Source organism: Halichoeres trimaculatus, unplaced genomic scaffold, assembly GCF_033239565.1.
Source record: "Halichoeres trimaculatus isolate MK-OKI-2021-1 unplaced genomic scaffold, fHalTri1.1 fHalTri1_scaffold_20, whole genome shotgun sequence".
NCBI classification, from domain to species: Eukaryota; Metazoa; Chordata; class Actinopteri; order Labriformes; family Labridae; genus Halichoeres; species Halichoeres trimaculatus.
Window position 1 is genome coordinate 21,358,078 of NW_027437198.1, and position 13,926 is coordinate 21,372,003.

The window sequence follows — 13,926 nt, forward strand, 5'->3', positions numbered from 1 at the left end:
TAATAATGATAAGTTTATTAAAATTTTTTAAAGAAAACCACTGAAAAAGGGGGGATAATAATAACAAATTAACTGTTAATTAACAAAGAAGAGAATAAAAGTTAGAGTAATTAAAGTAGTTAATGATAATAAATAACATAATTCTAAAAAGTTTTCTTTTTTTAAGTTATGTAAATTTATGGGAGTACCAATAATTGAACCAAGGAAATAGAGGAATGGAACAAAGAATCGATAATAGAATAAAATAGTAAAGATTTATTTACATGATAAAGGAACAACAAACATATTTTTAAAAGCTTCTATTCAAAAGAGAACACCAACAAAATAGAAGCTAAACCAACAAACCTAAAATCAATCTTTAATATAAATAAATCAAAACAAGGTCAATTTTCATATTTGAATTCCTCCAGGAGCATCTGCTGCAAAACCCGACTAAGATACTTCCTCAGGGCGTCCACGTCATATCCATGAGTCCTTGAACTAATCATGGAGCAGCAATCATCCTCCTCTTCCTCCTCACCACTGCTGGTTGTACTGCAAAGACTGAGAAAAACTGTCATTCCTTCTCTTCATATTTAAATCCTTTTAGAATATATAAATCTAAATAAATCAGCAGGTGGCTGTGGACACTTACTGAGTATCTATTGGGGATCTTTGGACCATGATGGACAGGTGTCTTCAGGTCACCATTACAGTGAGGACACTGTCCCACACCTAAAAACAATATATGGAAAATATGACGCAAGCTTGGCAAACAATGACCAGGTCATAGGAAAACAGTAAAACAGGTTTTTAAGTCACATGACGTGGTTTCTGTTACATGTAAACACTTTTCAGTCAAACTTGAGACAGTGTGTGTCTCTTCATGAATCGATCAACAGGATGACCTGATGTTTATCTGAGTGTATTTGTGCTTCTGTTTATGTGGATGCCTTAAGTGTAAAGTAATGATGACATGTTAAAGTTTACTTTTGGACTATAAAAAGTGGATAAGCATTATCATTTTATTATTTTCCCGATCATATATATCAAAAACACTGATACCTGTTTGCTCTGGTGTTGAACATGATGCAGGTTCGTTGCTGCTGGTCTCAGAGTCCTTTTGAAGCTGCATTAAAGAATGCACATTTCTTATTTCCAGTAATACAAAAAAAGTCTTTCAGTCAGTTTAAAACGACGACACAAAGTCTCATACTTGGAACTAAAAATGTTGAAGTTTCGAAGAGTAACAATCATTTTTAGTCAAGTTTGCTTGTATTGACGATGTCCTGTGGGTTTTCCTGGAATAAGTCCTAAATACTGTATTTTTGTAAATCTGAGCTCTTATTAGTGTAATGAGCATACGAGCCAGCTAACAAGTTTATTCGTTTATTTATTTGATGTAATTGGTTTTTTTTCAAGCATTCATGTTTTATTTTCTTGATTACACATTGCTTCTTGAAATAACAACGGTTGACCTGTGGGTTTTTGTGATGTCAGCAGATTAATGTGAATCAGAGCGATCTAATGCTTTTTCTGAGCATGTCTTAAAACATTGCATCAAAGTCCAACTAGTCTTCAAAAAACAGGAGACACATTTAAATTCTCTTATCAACTTCTCATATGTCTGCCTTTTGCTCCCTGTTGTTCCTGACATGACTGTCAACACATGTCTGTCGACATTATCGCTCAAATGTCGAGTGTCTCTACATTACCTGAGTGTTTTTATGTTAACAAGAAGATAGAGGAAAGGGTTTATTTATCTCTTATGCCTTATCTTTTTTCCGAGGCATTTGCAAGTAAAAGTCAGTAATTAAAATAGTATTAAAAAATAAAAAACAGTACAAGTATAACACTGAATCTGGAGGAAAAAAATGAAGGGTTACAACATGTTTTTCACCTGCAGTTTGTGTCTGGCCATCCTGTTATCCAGAGAACTCTGACGCCGTCTGGCCTCCCAGTGCATAGCTGACATACTTGAGTGCAGCAGCTAGAGGAGACAGTGCAGTTGTACCGGTAGTTATCTTGTTGTTACATTACAAACAATAGCATAGTCACCATCACTAAACACCAGCCTTTCCAGATCGTCCCCACAGACATGTTGGGATGTTAAAGAAGCAAATCACAATGAATAGTTGAGGAGAGATTCATACTTTTTTCTTTTTTTTCTTTTGAAGGTCATACATAAGCTACATTAATTGGTTTCATTAGTAGCTTAAAGCTCCTCTGGCTTACAAACATAATTGTAGAAATTGGTCAAAATTCTTAATTTAAAGAAGAAATGTTGTCCTTTTGATTCACCTTTAGCAGCTTTTTATAATTTACAGAACAAAAGAACCCACTATTTTTCTCCCACTGGTGTTTAAGAAACTGTTATTTCAGCATCTTTCTGCAACACTTTTTTTTCACCACTGTCTCTTTAAGACTCCCTGCTCCAAAAACCCCCTTCCTTCTGATTGGCCGGCACTCTGGAAGCCTGTTGGAGGCAGACCTTGGTGTTTTAGGCCCACTTTTTTAATATGTCATATCAAGAAAGATAAAATGTAGCGGTTTAAAAATCTGAAAACGCTCAGTACGGACTCCAGTATTCCAAATTCAAAATAGAGGTAAGTGAAATGCCCTCTCAAAATGACATTTGGAAAGTATATATAGCACATTGCTGTGCTAGAATGATGAAATATTTTCAAAAAAAAAAACATCAAGACCTGATAGGACAGCAAAAAAATGTTTATTTAAAACAATGTCGGAAATCATAAAATAATATTATTACTTAGATGTTAATGATTATCATTGTCATCTCTCAGCTGCATTATAATACAAAAATTATAGCAGGCTGTTACGCCACTGTCCCTGTAGTTTATTTCATTTCTGCCCCTGTTGAGGCAAATAATAATAATAGTAATAAAAAAAAGCTATAGTAAGAGAATTTAAGATGATACCTACATGCATATTTAAAGTTACTATTTAAAGAAATTAAAAAAAAAATAAAAATAAAAAAAATAATAGGTTAAACCCAATCAGAAAAAAAAGAAACAGCTGCACAAACACATTTGTTGGGGCTTCACAATACTGTTTAAATATGCACCAGCTTCCCTCTTGTCTTACTCCATTACATCTATTTGATCTGACAGAGGCTTCACCTGATCTGCAACAACATCCAGCAACTAACAGCAGCGACTCTGATTACGGATATCTTTCCTGTGTTTCCTTCTCTGTGCGCACTTTGCTTCTCGGCACAAAATGAGTAATTTTAACATCTAGCAGTGTGACCTTTTCGTGTGTTTTGCCTGCTTTTTACTTTTCTTATTTCTTAATTTAACCTTGATGGAAAAATCTAAAAATATCTGGGTATCGAATTCAATGTAGACCAAACCACTTAAAGTGATGGAAGACATGTCCATCAAAGTGTACTGTAATTTCCTTGCATAATTCAGATCTTTTTACTGTAAATTTTCACTTAATAAGGATTTCGTCATTCAGTCTGTATTTAGATCTTGCACATTACATTAATAAAATCAGACTAATGAAAAAACAGGGGAGATATTCGCTCACCTGGCCTGGGCTCTGGAGAGAAAGCAGCTGAACCAGTGAGGACTGGAGGACTAGAGGACTGTTGAAGGCTGAGGTGTCGGTCTCTCTTTACCACTCTCCTGTCTCTGACCTTGTTAAACTAAAGTTTCCAGGCAACACAATACTCCCCGGGGAAGTGTTCATAAAGAGAGAAGCAGAGAGGTAGAGGAAAGAAATCATTGTGCACTGCCACACTTGGCTGTTTAACAATGACTCTGACTCTGTGTGTGTGTGTGTGTGTGTGTGTGTGTGTGTGTGTGTGTGTGTGTGTGTGTGTGTGTGTGTGTGTGTGTGTGTGTGTGTGTGTGTGTGTGTGTGTGTGTGTGTGTGTATGTGTGTGTGTGTATGTGTGTGTGTGTTTTCCATTTATATTGGATATGGTTTTTTTGTTTTTGTTTGTTTGTTTGTTTTTTTTCCCCAGTAGTACCACAACACAGTATAATAGCATTTTTTATTTTATTTTATTTTTTTTATTATTTTTTACAAAACAGCATACACTCCAAAACTTTAAATTAAATTATGAAATTATATATATAATTTGTTTTATTTTATCTTATTTTTATTTTAATGTGAAATCACTAATGAGAGTCTATTATGCAGTGCATTTATAGCGACACAGTGAAATCCCTGGAGTCACCCAGCATCCTTGTACTCCTGTCTATTTGTCATAAAAATGGTTTCTGCCATTGGAATATTCCTAATGTTAGATTTAACAGGATTATAACTATTTCACTGCAACAATAAATATATTAATCTACCAGATGTTAAGGAGAAACTAGTTTAGTTTTCCCTAAAGGACAAAGCACTGGTCAGTTTTATTTTGTTTTTTTGACAAATGGTGTTTAGTTATTTTTGTAAACATGTCAGGGCAGCTCGCTGACATGTTTAAAAGCCACTTCCGAACAAAGGCAGAACAACTGGGACTAATGGTTTGTTTTTCAGCTGCCTCTGTTCCTGTGACAGACAGCAGAGTGTGCTAATATACTGTGCAAAGAAAAAAATGGCTTCTTTCCTTAAAGCTACTCATAAGAGCAACAAAACACCTTTTTTTTTAATTTACCAGCAAAGATGTGAAAAAAGAAAGAGTCATAGTGTCAAGATTTTTTTTCTTTTTTTTATTCTTTTTTCGTCTTTTTTTTCTTTATTCCTTTTTTTTACTGTATATACTTTTTTTTAAAAAAAGAAAAACAGCTAGAAAAGGTTGAAAACAGACAGTTCTTGTTTTTTTTTTGTTTTTTTTTTTTAAATGTAATTTACCTTACCTGGCCAGGGCAGCTCTTTGAGTGCTCACCACCTCTAAACCTCTAATCCTAGAATCGTTCCCACTGACAGCTAATAACTTTCCAGCTGTATCCTCTATTCAAATACTCCCCTCTGTCACAGTGTTATCAAGATTTTCCCAGAAGAATCATTCATGTCATAGTTTCCTCTCATCCACTTCATCCTCCAGTGGATCATTGCTTGTATCACACACACAGACATTTGCAGACCCACATCACTCTTTGTTGCATAACAATAAGGAACTACGTAAACCATTGCAATGCAAATCCATAAAGCTGACCCATTATGTCATTGATATTTCCCACTGACCCAAGTCGACCTTCTGGTTGTCTGAGCTGCTGTGACTGAGGTAAAGTGTTACAGACACCCGTTCATGCTATTTTTATTTACCCTGGGGAGACCCTGTTACTTTTTGAGCAGTATTATCATTTTTTTCTTGCATTATTTTTCAAGAATATTTCAAAAAATATAATACTAAATTTGGAGTTAATAAGCCTTTCACCTTGGATTTCTGTCACTAAGTCTTGTTGATTTTCTTTGAGTGGGTGGCCTGGGCTCAAATCCAGCCTGTGGCCTCTTTCCTGCTCTATCTGCTGTACTTTCCTATATCTCATTAAAGGGATGAAAAACACTCCCAAAAAAGTCACACTGGTGCAACTAGTGTTTTAAATGTTTCCGAGTGTTGTGACCTTTTGTCAAGGATTGGACATGAGTTTGCAGACAGACTCAGTGACTGAAAAACTCTAGTCCGATGTGACACTTATGGCCAACCCCTTCATAGATTTGGACATGAGATTTAAGGACAGATGGCTGAACTTTTTCTGTGATGCTCCTGTAGAAATGGAAACTGAGGTTATCAGTCTTCAAAATAATCTGCAACTTGAGCCTCAACAGCATTCTCAACATTTCTGGAGCTTAGTAGAGCCAGGTCACCAAGCAGCTTAAAAAAAATGTCTGCTTTCTTTGGGTCTACATTCCTCTGTGAGTCAGCATTTTCTTACATGAATGTTATGAAATCAAAGTTCAGAGCAAAGACTGATAGATCAACTGTTAAATAACTCCATAACAGTGAACCCAAGTGGTTACACTCTACAATACACTTCTTTTATTAACTCCATGCATCTGTCATCTCACTAATTAAACCCTCTGAATACATGCCACACACACAACCGGGAATGTCCACTGTATTACTCCACTCTTGTGGAGTAATACAGTGACATGTGAACTGATAATATAATTAAATGTGGATAAGAAACAGTATCTGTGTATTTGTAATTGCATATTTTAAATTTATTTATCTATTTTTTTCACAGCATTCAGGTTTTCAGTTAATAATACGAGATTAACTATAAAGAAATACAAGATACAAATGAACAATTTTAATATTTTTTTTAAAATTCATTTTAACAATTTATTATTATTATTATTATTGTTATTATTATTATTATTATTTATTTATTTATTTATTTATTTATTTTAATACAAAATGTGATTTCAGGATATCAAAATTTTGTTGATATCCAAGCAAAACTGTCAGTTTGTTTGGGTTGAAATAAGCTATAAAAATATATGAGTGGCACTCTTACGTTTTCATTCTGTAAGAGTGGCTCTCAGAAGAAAAAAGGAAGGAAACCCAAAGCAGTATCTGTCTTTAACATTGGGTTTGAACAACAACACAACACTTAGCTGACAGCAATAAAATACAGGATAAAGAAGTTTAAAGTTGGGGTATTGCACGAGACAGTCTGATGAATAGTAAAGAACGTTGAAAACATACAAAGTAATCTTAATTATTATTATTATTATTATTATTATTATTATTATTATTATTATTATTATTATTATTATTATTATTATTATAAATTTTTATAATACAAAATGTGGGTTCTGGATATCAAAATTTTGTTAATACCCAAGCAAAACTGTAAGTTTGTTTGGGTTGAAATAAACTATAAAAATATATGAGTGGCACTCTGACATTTTCATTCTGTAGTAGTAGCTCTTAGGCGGAAAAAGTAGGAAACTCCATGCAGTATCTGTCTGTAGCATTGGGTTTGAACAACACAACACTTAGCTGACAGCAATAAAATACAGGATAAGGAAGTTTAAAGTTGGGGTATTGCACGAGACAGTCTGATGAATAGTTCAGAATGTTGAAAATACACAAAGTAATCTTTATTATTATTTTTAATAATATTCTTATAATAATAATAATAATAATAATAATAATAATAATAATAATAATAATAATAATAATAATAATAATTTTATTTAGATTTCAAAAATATTCATCTGGAATCCCCCCCAAAATATCCATTTAATTGGAGAAAAATAGTCGAACTAATTGAAACACTGTCAAATCGTCAATAAAAACTTGAAATAGCATAACTCTGTTCAGCTTCTCATTTCTTTAATGCCAGAGAAGGCCATATCTCAAACTTGAATTTATTAGATGAACACATCCTCAGAAGCCCAGCAGTGTGGGTTTTATTCGTGTTATTGGACCACTGGCTCAACCCTCCCCCGCTGCTCCCGTGACGTCATCAGCGGGGGGTTGGGAGAGCTATTCCCGGGTGCCGTGTCTCTACTTGCTGCACTCTTCGTCGGACCGGCTGAACAGATAACACGCCAGAAATCTGAGAACGAATTTGTCGGGACTACTTCGTGTTGACCTGGGATATTATTGCATTTATTTGTAACTTAAACATCGTTTTGAAGTCCAGGGTCCTCGGGGCTTCTTGAAGGTGAGTTACATGAACGTGTCTGAAACAGCGAAAAATCTCCGTTGACTGAAAACGCTCGAGAACAATCTCCGCAGATTGCACGGTTCAGCTCATTAAAAAGAGGAGATGCTCGGTCTGTAGATTGTCTTTTTTAATACTAGCTTCTTAACTTAATCATGACCTTTAGTTTTAAACTAGAACTTTCTTCGTACAAAAGTATTTTCCTCGACTTCTTATCTTGTAATTCTGTTGCGAGCGGCTTTGTTTTTAACCGGATTACTGACTAAACCAAGAGTGTTGTCTGCAATTTTCTGGTACTAGAAACTCTTTGTATACTCTTTGTATTTCCAGTGTTTCCAGCTCTGTGCTGGAAACAGCTAGAAACAGAATTCACCACAATAGTTTGACAATACCATCTGCATGCCAGTTCAGTAGCTTTACATTTACAGAGAAAGCTTTCAGGCTATTTACAACGTTGTTTGTCCACCATTACTTTTCACGCAAAACCCTACAAGAAAAAAAAATAATAATAATATATTTTTTTGTATGTTTTGTTTTTGTAAAGAGGCAAATGAGTATTCTTTTGCTCAGTTTTATGTACCAAACAAACAAAAAAAATTGTTTTGTGGTATTGCAGGAATGAGGATTCCACTAAACTCTTTTAAAACACATATATATCATCTATATAATTTGTTAATCAGGTGTTACCCAACAAATGGTCTTAAAAGATGGGTAATCTTGTAGATACATGATCCACAATATGTGCAATATGTGGCAGTGTAAGATGCATTTGTAGTACCAGACAAACATTTCTATAAAAACACATGCTAAACCTTTACCATGGTCTAAATATGAAATTTAATCTTGTATAAGTTATGAAACTGCACAAAATGTCATATACACCCCCTGTGGTCCTCTGCATAGAAAGAAGTAGAAATGCACGGAGCTGTGCATGATTACTCACAGCGTAGTGCCCTTGCTAGAATAGCTTACTCATGTTTTCCTCCCCCATCCTTTTTTTATGTCAGGTCTTCTGTGACTGCAGCCCAGTGTCCTCCTGCATCAACCTTTGAAGTACAACCAGGAGTGTGAAGGCAAGTTTGTGTGTGAACTGTTCTCCTGTCAGACACGCCGTCCTTCCTGTAAACTTCAAAGCAGACTGACTGAGAGAGACGGATCCAGGAAACAAACAATTCAGAGAGTGAAGAGAATGGCCTGCTAAAGAAATCTGTTACATCCTGTGAGTTTTTAGAAGAATTTGCTACCTTAAGGACATAAACATGGGGAACCAGTTAACAGAAATCGCCCCCAACACCCAGTTTCTCCCCAACTTTCAGTCGTTACATATAGTTGTGATTGGTTTGGACTCTGCTGGAAAAACATCCCTCCTTTACCGACTCAAGCTCCAGGAGTTTGTTGAGACCATCCCTACCAAAGGTTTCAACATGGAGCGGATTAAAGTGTCAATGGGGAACTCCAAAACCAACACCACTATGCTCCAGGTTTGGGATGTAGGCGGACAGGATAAACTGAGGCCCCTCTGGAAGTCATACACCAGGAGGACGGATGGACTGGTGTTTGTGGTGGATGCTGCTGAGACTGAACGCATGGAGGAGGCTAAGGTGGAGCTCAACCGGATCGCCAGGTCAGCAGAGAACCAGGGGGTGCCTATCCTGGTTCTTGCTAACAAACAGGACCTCGTTGGAGCCATGTCTGCTTCGGAGGTAATAACCCGTAATGGAAATGTTTTAGATGGACAACAGACTGTACTGTTTGGATCAGATATTTTCAACACTCTTATGCTTTACATCAACAATATAATGGATGTCTGAGCTGCAAGTAGTCCAAGATGGCAAGATTCAAAAAGTTACAGTCACAGGGCTGATCATTCCCCTCCACTTTTTGTGTCTCCGCTTGTATATGTCTGTATGAGTCACAGAAGGCTGAGCCAAGTGTGCTATTATGGGGGTGGAGGTTTTTAAATGCATGTTGGCTCTTTAGGTTCCTGGTTCTGAAAATTATTGGTTGTCAACAGTACACATGAAGTTTTTTGCATCACAATGCATCCCAAAGAAAACAAAACCATGTTATTCTGTTCCACTTTATGATTCGCAGCACTTGCAGTCAGTGTTTACATCTCTCAAGTGCCCAAAGCAGATCAGGCTAAGTCAAACTTTATTACCTGCTTATCACCTTGTGGTGTCAACAGCTGACTGAAGATGGTAGTCAACAGTGCGGCAAACTTGGCAACTTTCTTGTTTGATTAAGCAGCTTTTCTGAGCGTCTTAGCTTCTTTGGAGAAACCGTATTAGTGAATTTGTAGTTGTTGGCACCGCCACTTACTGTTTTTCCAACCCACAGGTTTCAGATCAGTTAGGAATGAGATATAAGAATAATATACCAGACTCATGGTCCAGTTGTGACTGACGTTATGTCCCATGCTTCTATGTTTCAGGTGGAGAAGGCTCTCGCCCTCCATGAACTGAGCTCATCCACGCTGCACCACACGCAGGGCTGCTCAGCTCTGGATGGTCAGGGCTTACAGCCAGGCCTGGAGAAACTTTACGAAATGATCCTGAAGAGGAAGAAGATGCTCAGACACAGCAAGAAGAAGAGATGAAAGGAAAGATTTGGACAGATGTGATTCTTTTTAAACCACTACTTCTCTAAGGAGCTTCCCAGCACCAGTGTCTGGAACACTGGACATTTCAAGGGTTCAACTACAGAGAAGCTTGCCATGTTGGGATCATCAACGTTAAAACAATGGTTTGGAAACTGGAGCAGAATGTTCACACCTTGTTTGGCAGAAGTCATGCGTTTGGATGATTCTGCTTCTGGGCCCTCTGGAAGGATCACTGCTGAATTACAGCTCCAAAGAGCCAGACAAAGAAAATCTGTGCAATACGAACACTAGCTGATGCACTCACTCCATTGTTGAAGGACTTGTTTTATGGGACTAATTAAGAAGACTGTACTGCCAAAAGAAACGTGCAGGCTTGCCCGGAGCACACTTCCTGTTCCTTTCACCACGTTTTAATGTCATACTTTATCTAAATCTTTACACAAAGCCTCTTTATGCTGGATGATGTTTGCTATGGAGTACTAAGACAAGCTCTTGGGGACCAAAAGAGGAGTATTCTGATTTTTGTGAGTTAGAAACAGTCCAGGATGTCACTCAGAGGATGCTGAATCCAGCCATCATAGTTCAAACTGTTTCAACCCTTTCTTCACCAAAGTATTTGCTTGTCTCAGTTTTTTTGTACTTCAAGTTTTGCTGAATGATACATTTGTTGGTTCTTTGTTCAATGAGAAAGCATATTTCCCGTGTGCATGTTGTGTTTTTTTGAATGTCAAGATATGAATAAATTATTGAGCAAGAATTGATGACTGTCTTTTACAACTGGTGTCATTATTTCACTTGCATATAAATAAAGAATAGCTGGGAATGAAAGGAATGTGACAGACTTGATGGTGACTGATTCATACGTGCATTCTGTCACAGACACATGGTTAGAGTTGTCACACGGCCTCAAGCAGGCGTCACATGTTTGTAGTTAACCTGCAGCCTCTGTCCTGCATGCCACTCGCCACACTCTCCCATTCTCCTGCTCCATCCATGATGTCCTATCAATATAAAGACATAAAAGCCAAAAATATGAAAATACTTTCATCTCAAATTTCTCTCTGAATTGGGGTCTGGATGGACAATGTTTTAACAGTATGATAACCTGCAACTTTGTGTAAATGTTCATACTAAAATGAGAGTATTGGTTTTGGTGGCTTTAATCCTTTCATCTCTGCATATTGAAGATAAACCAACTATAGCACTGCATAACAATATAATATAATATAACCCAAACAAAACTAATGGTGCAAACGTCTTCTTTCATTTACTGCATTTTTTTGTAATTATTCACAGACACCAGTTCAGAAAAAAAGATGGATGGACATCAAATTCTGTTTCAGTTATAAGCCATTTAAAGGTCCCATATTATGCAAAAATCACTTTATTAAGTCTTTTAGTGAAATTTGTGGGTCTTTGTCTTTCCTCCCAGCCCACAAAATGTTATATTTAATGACAAAACCTGTATTTAGTAGTGCTTGTGATTGTGAATGTAAAATCCTGACTTAAAATGAGCTGTTTGGATTTTGGGGATTCGCCGACGTCAGCGATTCCCTTTTTTTGACCAATCAGGGGCAAGTCTGACCTGATTGGTCCACCAGAGTAGATACCCCCGCACCCCCTCCCTACTCACTCCACTCCCTCAGCAGCGGGGAGGAGAATGTCAAAGTTGGATAGCCATCACTGCTCTTTTTTTGGCTGTAAACAGCCACATAGTTCCATGCACAAGCTTCCCATCTCGGAAGAAGACAAGACTAAGTGGCTAGAGTTCATTTATCAGGAAATGTGCCTGCTACACTCAGTAAATCTGTGCATGTGTGTGCTAGTCTCTTCACAGCTGACTGCTTTTCCAACTTTGGACAGTACAACAGAGGGCTAGTGAATAGACTGGTCCTGAATCCAGGCGCATTACCAACCATCAGCCAACAAACCTGGGACCCTGGAAATGTGAGTATTTTAAATGCTGTGTGCTGTGGAGCAGATGTAAGAGCTTTTCCTCAGTGTCCCCCCTGTCTCTGTGTTAGCTTCAGGATGCTAACTTTAGCTGCGGTTAGCCTGTTGTTTTAGCCTGTAATGTTACGGTAAACGAGCTTCACTGTTTTCGAAGTATTGTGCACTCGGAGCTCGTGGCGCCGCTCTCAGTGACGCTGAAGAGCGGGGTGGTATCAGCGGTGGCTCATTTACATATGAAGGCCACGCCCACTAAATCAGAGCGTTCTGAACAGAGGGGCTATGAGAGCCTGGAAACAATGCTGCTGTGCTTGATTTATTGGCTTTTTGGATCAAAACATGTTACTACCATTTCATGAAGACATTAATGATCCAGATTCAACTGCAGAAAAGAAGCAGAATATGGGACCTTTAAACCTGTATTTTGCCATCCACAACCAATCAGCTTATAGTCAGTAGAAACTCATCATAACGTTAGAAATGGACTTAATTTAGTCTTCAGACAACGCTAAATGCTATGATGTTCAAGTCACATCCATCCATTCATGCAGAGGCTGCTTTGCAGAGCTCATCAGTTCTGACATAACTCATTTCCACACCAGTGGCAAGATCTTATTAATACATAAATTAATTCTCTCTAACAACTGAATTTGATGGTTCATAGCTTCACACATCTCAGCAATGCTTGCGTGCTGGTGGTGGTGTCATAAGTAGGCCTCACTCTGCCCAGTTTCTAGCCAGCAGGGGAAGATTGTGCTTTGGTGACGTTAAGGGCAACTAGGCCTAGTGTGGGTATATCTTTTGAGTGTGCGTGCTTGCTGCTAGGCAGTATGACAGTGGGGGGTATGCAGAGGACAGCAGGATTAGTTTCACACACAGACATCAAGAAGAATTCATGTCAGTGTCCTCCTCAGGCGTGAGTTTTCATCAGTAGGTCATCCCATTATTTCTTCAGTGTTACTTTGTATCATTACCCTTCTCACTCCCTGAACTTCATCTTACTCCTCCCACACTATCGTACATAGAGGTATCAGATACTCATTGACCTGTTTGCTGAGGGGAAGCCCTCCTACAGTGAAACCACTGGCATATAATGTTTCAGTTTTGACTGAATCAGGTGCAGCTCAGGTATCGCATTCCTTAGAAAAGATACTAACTTTTATTATTCTTGTGACAACTTTTCAGATCAAGTATTTTCGATGTTTATTTTGTCAACTTTGGAAGTAGATCAGACAGTAGATTAACTCTACAACTTCTTGTATAAGACTCAGTTACAGAAAAGCTCCAAAGAAAAAAAAAGCTTCAGATGACTTCACTTTAAGTGCATGTCTTCATCATTGGGACTGAAAGTCTATCAAAGATGCTTTAAGGAGTATCTGTTTTGATTGGACAGCAGGGCCACCTTTTAGCCTCACACACACTGTCGCGAAGACATGACTTTTAACCAGGCGTGCGTTTGTTTTGGAATTAAATGGAGATTAGATTGAAACAGATTTTCTTTGTTCAAGACAATTTTTTACTGCATACAACGTGACGAGGTAGGGTGATCAACAGTGATGTGGTGCTGTTGCTTAAAACGTGACAAGTAAACATTGTAATGGCCAATTGCTTGTACCACAGTTTAATAGCTAGCTATATGTAGTGCTATCGGCAGGCCTGTGCTTCGACTTATCCATAGGCTAATGTGACAACAAGCAAACTTTTTCAGTTTGTAGCCAGCTACATTTAGCGCCACTGGCAGCTAGCTAAGCTAGTATGATTAAAAATGTAATATTTTAAGATTTAAGTTGGGACTCTGAG

At 37.5% G+C, this 13,926-nt stretch overlaps 1 protein-coding gene and 1 long non-coding RNA gene across 2 annotated transcripts; one reads left to right on the forward strand and one right to left on the reverse strand.

Annotated features, from left to right (window-relative positions):
- Positions 1 to 212: 212 nt before the first annotated feature.
- On the reverse strand, positions 213 to 3,658 carry LOC141810172 (uncharacterized). Its single transcript, XR_012600054.1, has 5 exons — positions 3,532 to 3,658; positions 1,880 to 1,969; positions 1,045 to 1,108; positions 635 to 714; positions 213 to 543 (listed from the first exon to the last, which is right to left on the reverse strand). It is a non-coding gene; the product is annotated as an uncharacterized LOC141810172 (long non-coding RNA).
- Positions 3,659 to 8,663: 5,005 nt separating this feature from the next.
- LOC141810069 (ADP-ribosylation factor-like protein 4D) lies at positions 8,664 to 10,925 on the forward strand. The gene is made up of 2 exons (XM_074697385.1): positions 8,664 to 9,277; positions 10,009 to 10,925. The coding sequence occupies exons 1-2, from the start codon at positions 8,834 to 8,836 to the stop codon at positions 10,171 to 10,173; spliced, it is 609 nt and encodes a 202-aa protein (XP_074553486.1). The 5' UTR covers positions 8,664 to 8,833; the 3' UTR covers positions 10,174 to 10,925.
- Positions 10,926 to 13,926: the final 3,001 nt, after the last annotated feature.

What these genes read in the sequence shown, in the direction of transcription:
- LOC141810069 (XM_074697385.1), top strand. Translation starts at nt 8,834, where the DNA reads ATGGGGAACCAGTTAACAGAAATCGCCCCCAACACCCAGTTTCTCCCC. An exon ending in GAGCCATGTCTGCTTCGGAG is followed by an intron (nt 9,278 to 10,008) that starts GTAATAACCCGT and finishes TCTATGTTTCAG; the next exon opens with GTGGAGAAGGCTCTCGCCCT.